Source organism: Mycteria americana, chromosome 2, assembly GCF_035582795.1.
Source record: "Mycteria americana isolate JAX WOST 10 ecotype Jacksonville Zoo and Gardens chromosome 2, USCA_MyAme_1.0, whole genome shotgun sequence".
In the NCBI taxonomy this organism is placed as follows: Eukaryota; Metazoa; Chordata; class Aves; order Ciconiiformes; family Ciconiidae; genus Mycteria; species Mycteria americana.
This window is the reverse complement of record NC_134366.1, coordinates 50741954-50762256: the sequence shown is the minus strand read 5'-3', so window position 1 is coordinate 50762256 and position 20303 is coordinate 50741954. Positions and strand designations below refer to the sequence as shown.

At 36.0% G+C, this 20303-nt stretch overlaps 1 protein-coding gene across 9 annotated transcripts in view; it reads left to right on the top strand.

Annotated features, from left to right (window-relative positions):
• ULK4 (unc-51 like kinase 4) overlaps positions 1-20303 on the top strand; it is a 262151-nt gene that overhangs the window by 79963 nt on the left and 161885 nt on the right. For all 9 annotated transcript variants that reach the window (XR_012774263.1, XM_075493361.1, XM_075493362.1 and 6 more), the window contains 6 exons: positions 2458-2585; positions 9021-9154; positions 13252-13373; positions 13699-13755; positions 18944-18995; positions 19083-19177. Coding sequence is in view for 8 of the 9 variants with exons in the window: in XM_075493361.1 (XP_075349476.1) it covers positions 2458-2585; positions 9021-9154; positions 13252-13373; positions 13699-13755; positions 18944-18995; positions 19083-19177 (588 nt within the window). In the remaining variant the exon portion in view is untranslated. The remainder of the gene's footprint in view (positions 1-2457; positions 2586-9020; positions 9155-13251; positions 13374-13698; positions 13756-18943; positions 18996-19082; positions 19178-20303) is intronic.

The window sequence follows — 20303 nt, the reverse complement described above, 5'->3', positions numbered from 1 at the left end:
GTCTTAACCCATGGTAACCCCCACACGTAACATTGAAATATTCTTGCTTTCCAGAGCATGAGGACTGAAAATAGTCAGGTGTGCTTTGGCTTGTAGTTGCATGTGTCTTTGTCATGGTGTCCCTATGCTTCGTCTATCAAGTCCATTTATGTTAGCAGGCAGTGTTGCATTATATATACTCTTTCACTAAGTCTGAGGCTTTACAGGGTTTCTTAACATAAAAACTTTTTTTGGTTGTTTTGAGTAATTTCATAAAAAAACCCCACAAAACCCCACTTTATTAAAATTTCAACCTTTGCTTTTAGTAGATTGTAATTTAAGAACCTTACTGCTGCAGGTTCATACTGGAGGAATTACAAGTCATGCCCCACGAGCTGTTCAAGTGTATAAAGCAGTAAAATTTACATAGTTTATGCTTATTAACCACAAGATTGAGGAACTCTTCTGTTTATGAAGTAAATTCAGAAATACAACAAAACAGTTCTTGAATAATTAAAAACAGTTTGTTTTTCTGGGATGTCTGTAGTTACTGTCTATGCTGACTACTTTTGAAGACAGTGTTAAAATGGTATCAGAGTAAAATCTGATAGTTTGTTGGCCGTTTCCTACACTCCTGTTCTTTTTCCAGCCTCTGTAAAGAGGTATAGTTAATTGTTGCAAAGACTGTCTCTAAAAAATTACATTCAGTGTAGATTTTTAGTTTTATGACAATGAAGTTGCCTTTCAGTTATTCTGTCAGCAAAAGAGGGAATTTGAATAATACTTGGTATGTTAAATGTGCATCACACAGCAGGATTTTAAACTTTGTACACAACATGCAGGCACGTGCTACACACCTCTTTATTCTGTGGTATCACTCCTTTGAGAATCCAGCTCAAATGTTTGAAGGTAGTTTCTGTTGATGAGGCCATTTGTGCTCAGTCTAATTCTTGGATAGAGCCAATTAACTCAGTTTGTAAGTTCTGGCTCAGTTTTTAATCCTGGTTTGGGGTTTTTTGATGTGTGGGGTGGGTTGTTTTTGAGAGAGAGAGAGAGAGAGAGATTTGGAGTAGCATTTATGTTTTAAGAAGAAGGCATTCTGCTCAAGAGCTGATCCAAAAATACCATTGCTGCTGCCACCAAGGTCATCTTTGAAGATGGATTTTTTTTTTTTTTTTTTTAACCAAATAACCCAATTGGTCTTCATAGAAGAAGAGTACAGATGAGCAGCAGATATTTTTATTCTTCAGAGGCAGAGGATACTCCATATGGTTTTTTTTATGGTTTTTGTCCTTTTTTTTCTTTTTCTTTTTTCTCTTTTGATTCTTCAGGAGTTACAACATATCGTTGGACAGAGCATAAATGATCCTCATCTTACGCTTTTTACAAGTCGTAACACCTAATTCTGTTATTCATAATGTGAGAACTCTTTTTTTCCTTCCACTGACTCAGCTTTATTCCCTTGGAAACTGAGGCAGTACACATGAAATCTCACATCTTTCCACACGTCAGGCCACATTCCAGAAACTAGAGAAGAAAATCCTTTCAATATACAGCGCAAAGTAGAGAGAGAGAGAGAAGCAGCAAGCTGTGATTTCAGAATCCAGTCAGCTAACCATTGCTAAACTTTTGAAGGGAATTATTTTGTTGTTATTCTTTATTTCTCACTATCCTTGTTAAACTTTTTAAATTCTTCTTTCATTTGGATTTACAGGAAGGAAGGAGTTAGCAAGGATCTTAGCATCTTATACATTGACTTTATAATAGGAATGGAAAATAGTCAGTGGATTAGGAAACTCATGGCTCCTTAATGCTTGCGGTTTATCCTTTTTCTTTCTTTCCAAGTCCTAATTTGGATTGTTCCTTGAAAAGGTGTTCTTTACTTCATGAACCCAAAATAAAATTAGTTTAGATAAGTACAATCAGAGAAGGTAGAAACAGTTTTGCCATCTATTTGGAGCATCTTTTGTCTACATCAGACCCTAAATTATACATGATTGTATTCAACAAAGGTGGTGTTTTTAATCTTCCTGCGTATATGGGAATTAATAGGTAAACATTTAATCCTATTTGTGCTGAAATATTTACATCTGCTGAAAATCCTTCAGTCTTCTTTTAAAATAAATATATTAAAATATCCTACATTTATCCTTAAGGTAAGACATTTAAAAATATAAGTTCTATCATATTTTGTAGTTCATTTTGTACCATTTTGGACATAGTACATTAGATAGTGTTTACTTGTTGCAGCTTTTGAGAAGATGTACAAAGCAGCTTTGCACTGGGCCAGTCTGTCTTGGACAGAATTTATTTAGTAGTGTTTTATGGATTTTTTTTTTTTAAATGAGTGACATGAAAAATGCCTTACTAATGCACATGAAAATGAGCAAATTTTAAATGTATACAGTGTTAAAATACAGTGCAAGTAACCTTTTTCTGTAAAATAATATTAATCTATTTGTGTTTATTTCCACCAAGGATTTTGTGACTACAGTTACTCATTTACTTGAAAGTCCTTCAACGTTTATTCGAGCAAAAGCCTTTCTGGTCCTGCTACAAGTTTTAGTTAATAACAGGGAGATGTTGCTACTCAGTTGTCAAGCAAGGTAAGGTGATAATGGAAGGTAATTAGAGATGTAATGTTTATTTTCAAAGTCGTACCTGAAATACTTTAAAATGTGTGGTATTTTTGAGCCAGTGTTTTAGGAATGAACTATTTTCTGTGTAGTGTGAGTCCTTTAATTCATGAGAACACAAAAAAGTGTTCTCTTTTGTCTGGGGTCATCAGGCAACACTGAGTTGTTGCTATGGTGGGAAAGCAAAATGAAAAGGTCTGTCATGTACCTTCCTCATCTTGGGGTGTGGTATAATCCATAGTCTTTTCAGTGTAGTCACATTCAAGGTAAAATAATATTTCTTGGCTATATGTGGTGTTGGAGTGATTTATGTAATAACCACTGAATTCCTGTGACTTTTACATGAAATATTTTATTTGTTTCTATGTTTTAAAATACTTTGCAAGAAATGACTTCTCTAAAACTATATTTGACTCACAGTAGAAGAGTTATTTGAATTTTTGTGTCTTCTGATGGCACAAAAACATTCCCATATCAGACAAGGGGAAATTAAACTCTGTTAGAATATAAATTGTTACCATGTTTTGGGTGAGATTGGAGAAGTAAGATGGAAGAAATTTTATTTGGGATTTATATCTTCTACTGTTCATTATGAAGAACAGCAAAATGTAGTGTAAACCCAGTTTTTATGGTATTGGAATAAATCAGGTTTGGAACGGAAAGTAAAAAAAGAATGAGGCTTGTGGGTAGCTGTAAATCTAACTACATTTACAACAAATATAAGTTTATATCTTATATTGATGTTTGAGTAGAATTAAGAAGTATACATTGGAGCTAAAAGGCTGGATTGGAAGGAGCAGGTCAGTTATATCATGAAGCCATTGTAAGAGGACATCTCGTGGGGTGCTTTCATTATATATCCCTCCACTCACATACAAATCTGTAGATATCCCAATTTTTGTAGATCATAAGAGAGTAAGTATTGAATCCAAGTTTCTTTTTCATGTGTCTTTTTATACTTCCAGAAATATTTTATCAGGTAATGTGTTCTGGTTAGTGAAAAAATGTCTCTAAGGATTTGTAAGTGACTTTTTGAATGGTTACATTTTTAATGACTGCTGCTATTCATACGCTTGTTATAGCACATGGGACTGAGCTGTGTGTTTGGAGAAATATCTGACAGAAATCGTGTACTGAGAATAACTATTTGTTTCTTTATACCTAAGGTATTATGTGAAGGAGAACTTCTTTAATAATTTTGATCAACAATTTGATCTCTTTATTTATAATGCTTTCCAATGAGCAGCCTTTCTGAAGAGAATGTATTGTGAATTTGGGATGGTTTTTTGTATTGTGAATTTTGTCTTTATCCTGCTGTTGTATTGTGATGCTCCAGACAGAGCTGATTAGGGACCAGTACATAATATAACACATTAGGTGAAACAATAGGCAAGCCTTATAGCAGCTTTATTGAACTGATGAACTGTTTTTTCTTAATTTGATACGTTTTCTTCATAATTGTTCTTCAGTATATCTCTTGACAGGATAGATCATCTAGATTAAACCCTTTCTCTTACATCCAGAAAATAAGATGGCTACAGTAGGATGAGAGAGAAGAAATGACCCATTATATGTGGAGGCAGCTACTTGCATAATATCCTGAACTCTGGAAGAATTTTATTAAGCCCAGTAGAGATAATGGATATTCTTTGACTTATACTGTTGAATTCCTATTGGTGTATTTTAGTTAAATGTCTCCAGTTCCGTGACAGAAAAGTTATTTCAAAACTAAGAATAATAAATTCAAAATTGCTAATAGAGTAAGCAGTAATCAGTTGGATAACTATTGAAAATATTTGAAATACTCAAATTCTCTTTATGAAGGTGTTTGAGAAATATAAAGACTATGTAGTAAAATGTGCATAATCTCTTCCTACTGGTTTGTCTTTAGGAGTTGCAGCTAATGCCTATAACAGGATTTATATTGCTTTAGATTATAAAATCTGTTTATGATAAAGATAATCAATATAAGGCAATTTTTCAGTGTGCATCAGTTAAAGGATATGATGCAGATGATAAAACAGTCAGTTACAACTCTTTCATGGCAACCCTGCATATATCTCTACAGCTTCAAGTTAAATGTTCAGTTTGGCATTGGAAAAGGCTTTTGTTTAGATTAGTAATCAAAATTATACATACCTTTGCAGAGTGTTGGTTTTTTTTTTTTTTAAACAAATTCTCTGAATCTGTCGTAGGGTATTTTTAATTGTGGTGGGAGTGTGTAATTCAAGAGCTTGACAATGAGTGTCACCAAGGAAATTCCACTAGGACTTTCCGAAGTACTTAGAGATTTTGAGATCTATGGATGAAAAGCATTTATATGTAATATCAAATTAATTTTGAAGTGAATTTTTTCTCACACAACATTGATACAATTCACCTGTTATTCTTTTTTTCTACCTGTCCCATGGTAGTCCATTACATACCTTCTGTTCTTCCACATGTGATACAGCAAAGGAAAATATGAGACCTTTTAGGCTGAAATACCATTTGTTTGCTTACAATATGCAAATTCATTTCTCTTGCTAATCACCCTGAGTTTTCTAGTCTCCTTGTTTTCTCCTTGATTTGCAAAGGCAAGCTACCTGTTCATGAGGGGAGGGATACATCCTGAAGTTTTGTTGAGACTTATAATTTCACCCTTTTCTGAACTAGTAGTAGTTTCCAGTTAGTCTCACTGAATTATTCTTTCTGGATCTAAATGGTTTCAGAGAATTTCCTAGGTGAATAGAGACTGCCTTTGAGATTGAACTTCCTCCCTAAAGAATTTATTTAAACCTCTTTTTCTACTGTCTGCGGAGGTGGACACTTGTGGGGAGATAGGGTAGTATTACTGACAGACTTTCACAGTCTGCAAAAGCCTAACTATGCACAAAAGCATAACTTTTGGGCAAAATCATTCTCTGTTATCTGTCCCCACCTCCCATATTTTTTAAATTTTCAGATCTTGTATATGCCCTCAAAGGAAAAGCTTTACCTGGAGACTTATTCTAGTCTCATATCTAGCATAGCCTGTTGGCCTTATAAGCCTCTAAGTTTGGTCTAGAAAAATAGTGAGAAAAAGAACAAGTGGGAAAACATGGAAATGGAAGGCAGAGGAGGGAACAATTACACAAGTCAGTGATTTCAGGAAAAAAACCCAGCAAGCTGGTTTCAAACTAAAAAAAGAAGAAAAAAAAAAAAAAAGGCGTAGACAGGGAGAAATAGGGATTGACTCTCTTACTAGCATGATCTGCCATCCAGTGTTGCATCTCTGTAAAATAAACAATATATCTGTATTAAACATCCTTTAAAAGTCTTAATCATTCTGTTAGCAGAGGTTGACTAAAAACGGGTCCTTGAATTGTTGAGGTAAATGGATTGTATATGTCCTCAGAGCATGCAAGACATTCTTTAGTTTCTTGGAGGACTGTCATTCTCTGTGAACTTAGTGAACTGAAGGGAGAAGCAGGGAGAAGACTGCTAGTGAGAGACCTCCTGCTTTTAGGTTTGGTCATCTGGCGGCCGCATGCATTTTTCCTCCTGTTGAGGTGCTGGTAAAATTGTAGCTGAACCTTATTGATATCTAAAGCTGATTTTAAGGATGTTGAGGGTAAATGTCACTGATGGAAGGGAATGAATGAATTTTAGAAAACAGCTCTTAAAGAGGATTTGAGAGGTTGCAGGGTCTACCCTTCTGATCCAGGTCAAGGTCTGTTATGCTTGAGAAATATTTTTAATGATTGGTGGAAATTGGTGGGTATTCCATGACCTCTTTTTGACAGCTGTTCTAATTGCTAGCTATTCCTAACATTGAAAAATTCTTGTTGTTTTCTCATAGAAATTTCAGTTCTACAGGGTAAGCACAGAAAACACAAAAAACAATGTAGTCTCTTTCCTTTTACAGTGACTTCTGTATATTTGAAGACCATGTCTTAACCACGACTCTGCTCAGTCTTCTGAATTTTGACTAAATCTTCTCCTTTTTTTCCTGTTGATCATCTTTATAAGTGAACAGTTCTTATACTTTTTAAGTTGTAGACCTCAATCCCATTCCTATTACTCAGAACTGTTAACTCACTGCAATTCTCCTTTTTGCTCCACTCTTCACATCTTTTCTCAGTAAACTTGGGTTGTTTTGCTTTTTTGTGTAAAAGCTCACTGATGGCCATATCGTCCAATACACGTACTTGAAGAATTTTTTTAAAAATCAAACCTGGCTTCATAGACAGTGGTTTATTCCTCATCATATTTAACTTATTTATAGTAACACCTACGTATTTTTTCATGTATTGTTGAGTGCAAGACAAACGTGCATTATGAATTGAATAACTATATTTCCATACGCCTAGTTTTGCCCATTAGACAGAACACTGAGATTCTTCAGGTAATAAAAGTAACTGATCAATTGTTCTACATATGACTGAGGAATTTGTCGAAGGAAGATAGAGATACTAATGCTTTCCTGCCTATGTATGGATCTGTACAATTTTCTTGAGACAGTGTTTAGTTGAACATAGGAAAAAATAGTTGTACGTATTTTTAGAAAATCTTTATGTGAAAGGCAATTTTGTGATGGGAGGACAACACAAAAAGAGAGAACTCATGAATTTACATAAATTTTGTATCTTTCCTCTCAGAATAAATGAACATACTTTGTATGCTTCTGAAATGTGATTAACTAACAGAACGTGCTTTTAAAAAATGAACCCCTCCCCGCCCCCCAGCAATAAAACCACTCGTGTAGAAGTCTATTCAGTCTACTTTAAGTAAAACTTAAACAGATCTAAACATATTTCCATATAGAATCAGATGATTGTTAAATCACGGAAGTGTTTTCTTAAAGAAAAAAATCCATACAAACTCTGATCTTTTGTCATGTTTTTGTTCAAAGTTAAACAGTTTTTGAGTAAAAATTACTTGGTTGTCTGGAAAGGCTAGAGGGCTTTATACTATTTTAATTTTAAAAATTCATTTTTTTAATATTAAAAAACCAAAGCTTTTTTAAGGAAGTTTCTGCCTGAAGTGTAATATCAGATTTTTAAGCAGTTGTCTTCTACCAGACAAATCAAAATTCCTTGTAATTTAATATAATTTTCAGAGACTGCAAGAAAAATAAAAGATGTCCCCATAGTCTCTGGGAAGTGCAGCTGAGTGTGCTGCATCTGGGCTGTTGCAGAGGTGAAAGGTAGTTACTGAACGGGTCTTTTGATTTATCTCTGTCTTTCTCTCTGTAGCACAGTTCAGGAAGGGTAAGGTAAGTTGTAATATTCCATAACAATCATGCCTTGTTTAGAGGAATAATCCTGCAAAATGCAGTCTTAAGTAGTTTTTATTTCATTGAGTAAATTGGCTTTTTGATGGAAATACACACCTCCTAGGATCAAATTTTCTGTTTGTGAGTCCTGCAGTTTTGTTGTGTACACTGAGGCAGTTTAAATAAGTTATTTTCATACTTCTGTAAAAGAGTATTGATTTTAATAAAAGTATTAAAAAAAAATACTGAAGTAAATTCTTAAAATCCAGAGCATGGATTTCACTCACCAGTGACTGATGGCTTTTTGCACAGGACCCCCAGGGAGTTCAAATGTGAAACAAAGATGTCAATATTATGCCCCTAAAGAGAAGTATGGCCCTTCTGTCTATTCAAATGAGCATTTTGAAATATTGCCTGAAGCATTCTGTTACAGGTGTATTATTAAAGCAATCTCTTGTAAGTTAGCCAACGGCTAATAAATCAGTTACCATAGTTTACTATGAGAAATGTCATTCTGCAAAGCGGCATAGCTACACAGCACTTATCAATTAGAATGTAAGCATTGAGTTTGTCTTTTAGAAATCTTGAACATCAGATTTCTGGAGAAAGGATGTAAGGCTGGTTTGGACTTTTATCTCTTTCAATATGGCCATTCTAGTAAGTGCGAACATTTTGATAGGCTGTAGTATGGTTTATGTAGTATGATTTTTCATGACTGAAAGATTGATGTCTTGTTACATTGACTTAAATTATTCTTGCTTTAGGAATTCTTACATGTTGAAAATGAGTATCTTTAGTCTTTTGCTCATATTGCGCATATTGGTCATCTATTTCAAAATAAAGTGGATTTTAAAATTAGTCTCTAAGTCTGCAGAGGGATTCACTCCTTATGTTAGCATCATATATTCATTTAAACTAGTAGCATTACACTCACTTACAGTAGCTTAAGGGTTTCTTTCCTCTTGTTCCGTGACAGTCATTTGTGTTATTTTTAAAATTGATTTATTTGAAAGGGAAAGTCTAAAATTTCAACAAAATTAAAGCCAAAACTAATGTATTGTCTTGATTGTAACCACAGATACTAGAAATGTCTGGTTCAGTAGTATTTTTGAGATATAGTGTTATTTTTTTGTTATGGGAGGTAATGTTTTGCATTTACTTAAATGTAGACTCGTGATGTATATTGAAAGAGACAGCAGAAAGACCACGCCAGGAAAAGAGCAGCAAGGTGGCAGTGAATACCTGTCAAAATGCCTGGATCTTCTCATCTATCACATTGTGCAGGAGCTGCCAGGAATTCTAGGTAAATCCAGTTGGTTAACTGAACAAATTTTACCTTTGCTTACTCCCTTGAGTAACAAATATCTCCTTACATACACGGGTGGAAAGACTGTATTGTCTGATTACATAAACTTTGCGTGATATCAGCTTCATGAAGTTTTGGAGTTATGTCATGATCAGATATTTTGTATTGGAATGCTTGATTTCCTGTATTAATGTTTTGTATTTGTTGAATGGTAAGCCCCATCAACTCAGTCAGGAATGAAGCCCAAATGTGCAAGAAGTTTTATCAATGTTCTAAAGATATTCCAAACATTGAAAAACCTAAGAACAAATTTGCCTAATAAAGCACAGAGCTAGGAGAGATGCAACAGGGCATATCCATGAGTACATGTTAGTCACTTACACTGAAACTTCTATGTTGAGTATTTGCTTCAGGCAACTTCTCTGGAAAATTTCAGCCTAGATACTTCAGTTGTTGTACATGTCTGAAACTGATTTGCTCATGCATAAGGAAAGATGGAAAGATTTTCTCTGGGAGAACATCACTGCTACCTCAACTCATCCCTTATACTTAGGAACAAGGACTTGAAGTTTCAGCAAAGTAACTTCTGTGCCAAGGATATGCATTTGGAAAATTTTGTGAATATCTGCTCAAATTTCACTAGTATTTGAGCCTTTGGAATGTAAAAAGCTACATTGAACTTTGTGCTGTTTGTATACGTTCAAACAGAAATTTGCTTGGGTATAGCAGCTAAAGTCCTGTCATCACTGAATGTGCTCAACCTTGTCATAGTGGGATGAGGTACTGGGGAAGAGAGGATTTGTAGAAGGAACAGTGAAAGGCATGCGTGCAAATAGGACAAAACCTGCAAATTGCAGGGCATAATTTTTGACTCATTGGGCAACCAAAGAAACTGGAGCAGAAAGTAATTAGTTTGAGAGTCTCGGGAGTCAGTCAAGAGAAGGTGATGAAACAGGATGAGAATTTTGGCCATTTGTACAAAAATAATAGATAAAACCTTGAAAAATTAAGGAGGATCTGTTGGTGAGATTTAAACATAGGGTTGATATTTAATAAAAGAAAAGTCACAGAAATTACCCTAGATAAGTAAAAACAGTGGGACTGTCTTTCCTAGAAAAAGCTGTGCTATATGTTATATGAGGAAAGATGAGGTTTTTATTTGAAAGTTAATTAGGAGTGAGTGAAGGAAGAAAGGAAAGAAGGGAAGGAAGGGAGTTAGGGAGGAAAGGGAAGAAGGAGGAAGAGAAGTGGGAGGAGGGGGGGAGAGAGGAAGGGAAGAGAGGAGGGAAGGAAGGAAAGAGGAGGGGGGGAGGAGAATGGAAGGAACTGAGTGGAGGGAAGGGTGAAGGGGGAGAAGGGTTGGAGAAAGAGAGGGGGAGGGAAAGATGGATGGAAGGGAAAAGGGAGGAAAAAGGAGACAAGAAGGAGAAAATGAGAGATTTGTGTGGCCAGTCTGAATCATCATTAAAATTCTTATTAAAACTTCTGTTGGGTGACATCTCCCACAGAATAGAGTAAGAAAGCTAAATAGGAAGACAAGGGAGGAAATGCTGTGAGTATTCAAGAAAAGAAGGGGAGCAAAACCAACCCGGATTGTGTATGCTTTGTCATTAAATGATAAAACACTTTTTTCATAAAATTATTTTCTGATGAGATGATACCTGATTTATTTTTCATCTTCTCTACATTATCGCTAGAAAATTGAAAATGAAATGGTAGCACTGCAAAGGTCAGTATACCTAAATGTCATGCTGCTATTTTAAAAGAAACTTTACTTCATATGACAATGCAAATTTTTGCCTTGCTGCAAATACCTGATCGCTTTTTTCCTAAATAAATATCAGGTTTGCATATTGGCTATATTTCAGGATTTTGAAGTCTCAGACTATAAATGTTTGAGGCAGAAATTCACCTCCTACTGTCTGTATGTATTATATGCAACTAATATAGTAGACCCTGATATTTCCTCTGAACCCGAAAGTACTGTACATAGAATATATAGTTACTATCATTATAATACATAGTACATCAATTGCTTTAACATGTATTCTGCTGGGTTTTTTTACTACTGAGGTACAATTTCAATGCATTGTTGACAACTGTTTGTTACACTTTGTTTTCCTTTCCAAGCTAGATTTGTGTGTTGATTGTTTTTATTAAGATAAAGCTATCTGTCCATATTTGCCCACATTTGTCAGAAGGCTTTTTCTTTTTACTGCTGTGAGTATGACAAAGGAACATGTTCTGCTTGAGGAGGTAAAAGCTATGGGCTCCTAAGAAAAATAACTAGATTTGCGAAGTGGAACAGTTAAAAGAAGTTTAACTGTTGGTTTAGAATTAATCCTAGCTGGCTTTTTTAATATGCATTTATGTAAGCTCCTTACTGATCCCATCTTCTTCCACCAGATGTAGCTATAAACCAAATAGATTAACAAGTTGTAGAAATTGGCTTTAAAGATACATTTAAACAAATGAAATAAATTGTTAATCTTGTGGATAATTTAAAAAGTTTTCAGTTGTTGTAGGTAAGAAACTAATTTTATTGCTGCATTTATAATATTTAACCTATTTCTAGGAAGTGGATATAAATTGCTTAGATCATGCTAAAAATTGAAGTCACCATATCTGTCTATTATCAACTGCAAAATTGGCAAATGTGATGCTTATATAGGCCTTAAAACATAGAAAGAGAGTAGACTGTTCCATAAATTATTTGTTGTGAACCACAGAGAGGTCTTTTTGAATTACAGTATTGTGAGGAATTCAAAACAAAAATGTGTTGAGGAAAAACCAGTATTTTGGTTTCTGTATTTGGAGAGTTTTAGGCAACACTTTCTTTTTCTTGAGCAGTATATTATAGAATGAGTGAAATCTTTAAGGCTAAGTATTTTTACAACCTACTTCAATGCCAGACTCTGTCATTTCTGCTTATGTTGAAAATTGAACTCCATGGGAGCAGAAGAAAAGCATTGGTATTATTCAACATGAATAAACTCTGTGACTTACTCTGAAAGGAAGGGCCTTTTCTGGCATGAAAATTGTATAAAATACCGAATCCTGTCCTTTATTTGTTTAATGTCTATGTGGTTTCCCTTTTACAGTTTTGTGCAGCGCTCTCATTAGCAGAAAAAAAATAGTAAGTGTTCTTTCAAGACAGGATTTGGCTTTTAATATTTTCAGGCTATACGGACAGAATTTTCCTTCTTAGCATATGAGCCGTGACTTTTCTCCTGCTGCTTCTGTTCTTTATCCCATGCAGAAGGGGTCTTGCTTTTCTGAGACAACAGTTAGTTCTGAGACAATACAAATTTAGCATAATGTTCCTTGATTTTTATATATGTCTTCTGAAGTTTGAAGTATAATTTTCACTATTGCAATTAAAATTTTGTTCCCTTATTGTTATGTCTGAAGTTTGTTATGGAGGCAACGAAGTTCTCTCATTGACCTCTTTTATGAGAACATGAGAAATCCTGTTGCTTTAGGTCACTTGTGTCATTGGTAAACTTGTGTATGAGAATGTGTGTGTGCATGGCTGGTGGAGGGATCTTTTGGAAGGGCAGCAGGAGGATGTTTGTTTCTTTCTTCCAGTGGCACTATGCTGCAGGAAAAACATACTGCTTGAGCATTATGTCACCTACTAATCATGGTGAATTTGGCTCTTGGTTGGCTGGAAGTCATGAGAATTTTGCTTTTTATTTCACTGGAAATAGAATTGTATTCACAGAATTTCAAGTGTGTAATTCCATGCATATGTAGCCACCTAAAGCCAGTATAAGTCCACCCTGCCAAGAGGTGTAATTTCATTTTTGCTTCTACACCTGCCTTATATTTCTATCCTCACTGTTTTGCCAGAGGTCACATTTGCATGGCTGTCCCTGTAGCCAGAGCAGGAAATTGGCCTGGCTGGACACTGAGCTAGGAAAGAAAAGTGCTGGATCAGCCTGATTTATCATGGAGTCACATGAACGTGACTTTCGGCAGGAGGGAGACGACGGGATTGAACAGAGGATACTGGAACAGACATGTTTCATGTCATTTGCAGTTGTTTAGTAAAGCAATTATGTTAGATCAGTCTGAAATGTTGTTTTCTGTAGGTGACATTCTCACTGCCTTAACTAATGTCTCTGGACGTAAACACCCATCAACGGTTCAGGCCAAACAGCTGAAGATGTGCCTTCCTATGATGCCTGTAGTGCTTCATCTTGTGACATCCCAGGTAGATTTTTTTTTTCTTCCTAAAATTGTTATACAAAGGACAAACTCTTGCAGTTTCCCAAAGTCTAATTTCTGCTGATCATGATCAGAATGGATAAAATAGAACTTTTATTAATGTATAGATATGTTGATGAGTATTTCAGCTATATAACAGCATTAAAGATGTAAGCCTTATTTTTGCACATTGTAAGACAACTCTAATGATAGAAGAAAATACATATTTTGTCCTCCTTTTTTAACATGGCTGTGAAATACATGTTTTACTTTTTCTGGTTGTAAGATATGCATTTAATGTAATTTTTTCAACTTTTTCTAAATTCAAATAGGTATTCCGTCCCCAGATAGTCACAGAAGAGTTTCTTTTCAACTATGGGACCTTACTTGTGAGTATAACCATCTAAGTTAAATCTCGTTTACAGAATATATATATGCATAAAATTTTGGGAATTATTTTAATGTAATAAAATTACTTTAAATTTATAAATTTGAGAGAGAACTTTATTCTGAATATAAAATTTAAGCTTTGATTATATTCAAAACTGTATATATTATCAGAAAATATTTTCTCTAGTAATCTGTTGGGTCAAAGGGAAAATATGCTATCCTGTGTTCAAGTATAGAGAAACTCTGCACATGTCCGATAAACTGAGAATTTCCTGAGTGCTTTATTTTAGAGTAAAAAAGTTTAGCTCTACATTAAGCAGAATATTCTGTCTAGAATTTTATGCTAGTATTTTATGAGTAGAAATGAAAGATAAATTATAATCTAATCTATATTTCAGGTATTCTCTCCTTTTGTCACCTTCTTCTTCTTGCCAGTACTTTTACACTGTATTTAGTTAATGAAAACCTGAGTGTTGTAAGCTACAGAGCTAAGATATTTATCTCATGTTAACATCTACAACCTATTTATGACATTAGCAATAGAAAATGGAACTTTTTAACTGTACTATAGGATATTATAGCAAAAATGAAGTAGTACTGTTGTAATGTAATTTCCTAATATGAAAACAGTTGTTTCTGCTAAATGAGAAAAAAGCATATTCTAAAGTTGCGTATCAGAGTTAAGCAAATACTGTTAAGTACATGGGTTTATAAATGACAACTAGGTATTTACTTCCACAATAGCATGAAGAGATGCTTCACCACAAACAGCTCGATTAAAGTTTACTGTTCAGATTCTCTTCTTTCTCCTTTGACTCTTGATTCCAAGAAAATGTGGGTTTAATTTAGCTCTATTAAAATATTTGTATTAAAATTAGCATTAGAATGAAGAAAAAAAAATTTAAAACTTTAGATGTTGAATTATGAAGCCTTTTATCTCTTTGAAGCAGTTGTAACTAGGCAGTAGATTTATTAATGGTTTTGGATCAACCTTCTACAAGATGAAAATCTGTCAACAATATAGGTACAGCAGACCAGGTACAATGTAAGCTTTCTTTTGATGTTACTCCAGCTTGCTTGAACTACTGACTGAGGAAAGTTATACTAGCACAGCTTTCCTCTCAGATCAAGGACGAGAAGATTACTTCACTGAATCACAGAATCACAGAATCATATAGGTTGGAAAAGACCTTTAAGATCATCGAGTCCAACCATAAACCTAACACTGCCAAAAACCACCACTACACCATGTCTCTAAGTACCTCATCCAAACGTCCTTTAAATACCTCCAGGGATGGCGACTCAACCACTTCCCTGGGCAGTCTGTTCCAATGCTTGATAACCCTCTCGGTGAAGAAAAATTTCCTAATATCCAGTCTAAACCTCCCCTGGCGCAACTTGAGGCCATTTCCTCTTGTCCTATCACTTGTTACCTGGGAGAAGAGACCGACCCCCACCTCTCTACAACCTCCTTTCAGGTAGTTGTAGAGAGCGATGAGGTCTCCCCTGAGCCTCCTTTTCTCCAGGCTAAACAGTCCCAGCTCCCTCAGCCGCTCCTCATAAGACTTCTTCTCCAGACCCTTCACCAGCTTCGTTGCCCTTCTCTGTACGCGCTCCAGTACCTCAATATCCCTCTTGTAGTGGGGGGCCCAAAACTGAACACAGTATTCGAGGTGCGGCCTCACCAGTGCCGAGTACAGGGGCACAATCACTTCCCTAGTCCTGCTGGCCACGCTATTTTTGATACAGGCCAGGATGCCATTGGCCTTCTTGGCCGCCTGGGCACACTGCTGGCTCATATTCAGGCGGCTGTCAACCAACACCCCCAGGTCCTTCTCTGCCAGGCAGCTTTCCAGCCACTCTTCCCCAAGCCTGTAGCGTTGCATGGGGTTGCTGTGGCCCAAGTGCAGGACCTTGCACTTGGCCTTGTTAAACCTCATACAATTCACCCCAGCCCATCGATCCAGCCTGTCCAGGTCCCTCTGCAGAGCCTGCCTACCCTCCAGCAGATCAACACTCCCACACAACTTGGTGTCGTCTGCAAACTTACTGAGAGTGCACTCGATCCCTTCGTCCAGATCATTGATAAAGATGTTAAACAGAACTGGCCCCAACACCGAGCCCTGGGGAACACCGCTTGTGACCGGCCGCCAACCGGAGTAAACTCCATTCACCACCACTCTCTGGGCCCGGCCGTCCAGCCAGTTCTTTACCCAGCGAAGAGTACACCCGTCCAAGCCATGAGCAGCCAGTTTCTCCAGGAGAATGCCGTGGGAAACCGTGTCAAAGGCTTTACTGAAGTCTAGATAGACAACATCCACAGACTTCCCCTCATCCACTAGGCGGGTCACCTTATCATAGAAGGAGATCAGGTTGGTCAAGCAGGACCTGCCTTTCCTGAACCCATGCTGGCTGGGCCTGATCCCCTGGTTATTCTCTACATGCCGTGTGATAGCACTCAGGATGATCTGCTCCATCAGCTTCCCCGGCACCGAGGTCAGGCTGACAGGCCTGTAGTTCCCCGGGTCCTCCTTCCGGCCCTTCTTGAAGATGGGTGTCACATTCGCTAATCTCCAGTCAGCAGGGACTTCCCCAGTTAGCCAGGACTGCTGGTAAATGATGGAAAGGGGCTTGGTGAGCACATCTGCCAGCTCCTTCAACACTCTCGGGTGGATCTCATCAGGCCCCATAGACTTGTGAGTGTCTAAGTGGTGCAGCAGGTCACTCACCATTTCCCCCTGGATAATGGGGGCTCCAGTCTGGTCCCCATCCCTATCTTCCAACTCCAGGGGCTGGGTACCCATAGAACATTCAGCCCTGCTAATAAAGACTGAGGCAAAGAAGGCATTAAGTACCTCAGCCTTTTCCTCATCCTTGGTCACTGTGTTTCCTCCCACATCTACTAGGGGCTGGAGATTCTCCTTAGCTCTCCTTTTGCTGCTAATGTATTTGAAGAAGTGTTTTTTGTTGTCTTTTATAGCAGCAGCCAGACTGAGCTCTAGCTCAGCTTTGGCCCTTCTAGTTTTCTCCCTGCACAGCCTCGCTACACCCCTGTAGTCCTCCTGAGTTGCCCGCCCCTTCTTCCAGAGGTCATAGACTGAATATTTCCTGCATCTTGTCCTTCTGTCTCCATTGAACAGGGCAATTCAGGAACTTACATATACTATTTCAATTTATGCATAAAAAAGGGAGGGGAAGTAGTATATCTGAAAAATTAATATAAAACTTGAATCCATTTTATAGAACTGTGTTATGATATGACTAATGTAATTAATTCTGGAAGAGTAACTATCTATTCTACCAGGCAGTAGCCTACTCTGGAATTTTGTGTTTAGTAACATTCCCACTGACATCTGTAAAGGGACATTCGATCATCAGATTGTACTTTTTCAAGTACTGTGCTATAATGGAGGCCTCTAAGACTTTAGCAAGTTAGTCTTCCGGGGTTTGGGTGGGGTTTTTTGTTGTTGTTGGGGTTTTTTTGTTGTTTTTTTGATTTATTCAAAAATCTTACTCTTAACAATAAGAAATTATTAGGAGCGGAAAGATGTGTGCTTGGTATCTGGAAGGAAAAGAGTAGTTGTTTTCCTGTAACTGTTGTTCATTGAGAATTTTTTTTTCTTGCTGCTTTGAAGTTATTTCCATCATCACTGTAATTTTCAGTACTGTTGTGCAAAGAAATTGAGAGGGAGTCGGGACAGTCCTTTCATGTTTTTAGCTGTGAATAGAAATACATGGAGGATACGCTCTGCACCAAAGGCACAGCTAATAGTAGGCTCCTAGTGGAGTGCATAGGGCACAGACTCACCTGTAGCAGAACACACACACCATTCCTCTCTGTTGCTTAAAAAGCCCCAGATAGTTGTTTTTTTGTATAAATACATTTTCTTCTTGTGTTTCTAATATAAAATTAAGGAAATAAGCATTAGTAGCCAGAACAATTTTTGCACCAACTATATTGATTTTTCCAAATTGGTCTTGAGACTGTGGTTAGGTGTGAAACTGTCTTAAATGAGCAAACAAAATAATACTCTCTTCCAAAACAAGTTAATTAGATAATAACTAGTAATCTTGTTCAAATGATCAGGAAGATAAAATAAGTGTATTTTTATAGAAGCAGTTGTTTTTTATGACTGCCTCTGAGATGTGTTTAAATGATGAAATATATAATTAGTTTCTAACTATATTTTTAATTAGAGAAGAATCCTTCAGATGTTTCTTACACACTGAGAAAAAGCTAACCCATGTAGACATTTCTGCCAATTTAATATACAATAACAAAATTTTAACTGATAGTGAAATATAAAACAAGCGTCATTTTCTTAATGCTTTACATCATATAAATAAATAGATATATGTGCAAATTGAAAATGAGTAAGATGTTTATCCATGGTAAATTCTCTGTGTATTAAATACTGCATTAGTAAAAAAGAGCATACTATAAATTCTGCTGAGAATTTTTCCTTCTTTAGCAAATGTTAATAACGTCTTTTGCATCCCCTATGACATAAACAGCTATCCATAAGAGGTGAAAGCAAGAGAGTGACATCAAGATTAAAAGGCAAAAGAATAATGGGTCTAATTGCACAATATTTACTTAACCCGGATTATTAATATTTCATTGTCTCTGTTTCTCCAAATGATGACTAATTTATGTGATTTTTAACAGAAAGTTATGCATTTTTGTATGTTCTCCTGTGTGTAACTGTATCCATAGTGTTTATAGTATGCATGGAGATCAAAAAGATGGTACAAATAACAGAAGATTGCATCTTCTGGAGGGTCTTTGGTCTTTTTAGGGAGTTATTTTAGCATAGCAATGTCCAAGCTAGTTCAAAGTCTTAGATATTACAGTTTTCTGTTAACAATAAAGGCATTTAATTATTGTCTCTTTAGCTAGAAATGTTACCATCCCTGACATTAGTCAGAGTAATAGTCCTTACTGTACTCTATGTTTAAGTGTCCAGCAGCCTTACAGAGTTGCAAAATTATGTTATAACAGCTAGATCCTGAATGCTTTCAGTCCTTCATATCTTAATTATTATGACAGTGTTTCCTAATGCAGGTGCATCAACGTTTTGTATTTACACACTCCCTTAAAGAATTTCATGTTGTAATTATTCAGTGATTACGCTTCTTAATTTTTGTTTCTAAAGTATTTTAACATAAATGCCTCTTCTTCTGTAGAATTTTATCAGATCGATAGATTCAGGAGAAACAAACTTGGATGGAGCAATAGGTAAGGTAACATGATATTGCTGTACTTTTATAAGCAGGCATTAACTGTTGCATTTTTATAAAGAAATACAATGATTTTTACTAATAGGGCAAGCTGCATCAGAAGATTTGATTAAGACTACTTTATCAACCTTTGAAGCAGTAACACAGCATCCTGTCTTGTTGACAACCCATTGCTTGACTGTAAGTCTGACAACAAATTAATTAGTTACAGGCTAATTGGCCTAATTCCATTGATAATAGAAAGTTTTGAAGATTTAGAAACTGTTTAAATTATGGCTTAAAATGTATTGTGGTTCTATTTGACAGGAAAAATCCTTATTTATAGAGAGATTTAATTTTCAAAGAAGCAGCAAGGCATTCAAACTCAGTTTACTATATTTAGTTGAGAAGTTAGAGGGAGAATGAGAAGGGCTTAAAGTTTAGAAATAGCAGTTCTTAAAATGATTTTCGTGTAAATATAACACTTGATTCTGTAAGTCTTTCTTCAGCCTCAAAGCGAGTGTGTTGCTATATATAGTGAAAATTTCACCACTTCATTTGTCATTATGCTTTTAACATAGCTTGGAAAGACCACCGCTGAGCGTTGAAGATCCCATTCCATCAATACTCTTCCTGATGAGATCATCATCAAGAGTAACAGTTTATAGCAGTTATAGTGGGTTTTTTTGTTTTGTTTTGGTTTTTTTAAAGTATAACAGATTGCGTACTAAAAATTGCATTACAATTACCAAACCCACATACTGTAAGCTGCTTACATGACTAAAGATTTGTTTTCTTTGAAGTTTTTAATTAAATGATTTACTTTGAGCTAAGCTAGCTGATGCCGGAACAGTTACGTTGTGAAATAGTTGTCAGCAAATCAGTAGGTTGGAATGCTTGAATCAGTGATTGACAAATCATTGTAACCTGTACCAGTGCATTTTTGTGCCTGAATTCCTACCAAAAGTGTAACCCACCTTACTGGGGTGACCATTTAATTCAAACTGAAATTTATGTGTTTGTATTGGAGTTAGGTTAAGGGCACACTCAACATAGCACTTAAATCAAGAAAGGTGTTAGCAAATAGATAAATTCGTAACAATGTGTGATCTTGGTGATTGTGCTAGATAAGAATGGGTGATCTTAGAAATTAAGTGTTTTTAGAAGCTGAATCCTACTTGGTGTGTGTGTTAGTTGAGTATTTAGATTATAAAGCCTTAATAAGTGAAAATATTAGAATTAATAAAAAATATAAATAGGTATTTAAATAAGTTTAATGTTTATTTTCATTAATGCTCACAAAAGAGTGGTATTCAAGAAAATGGTC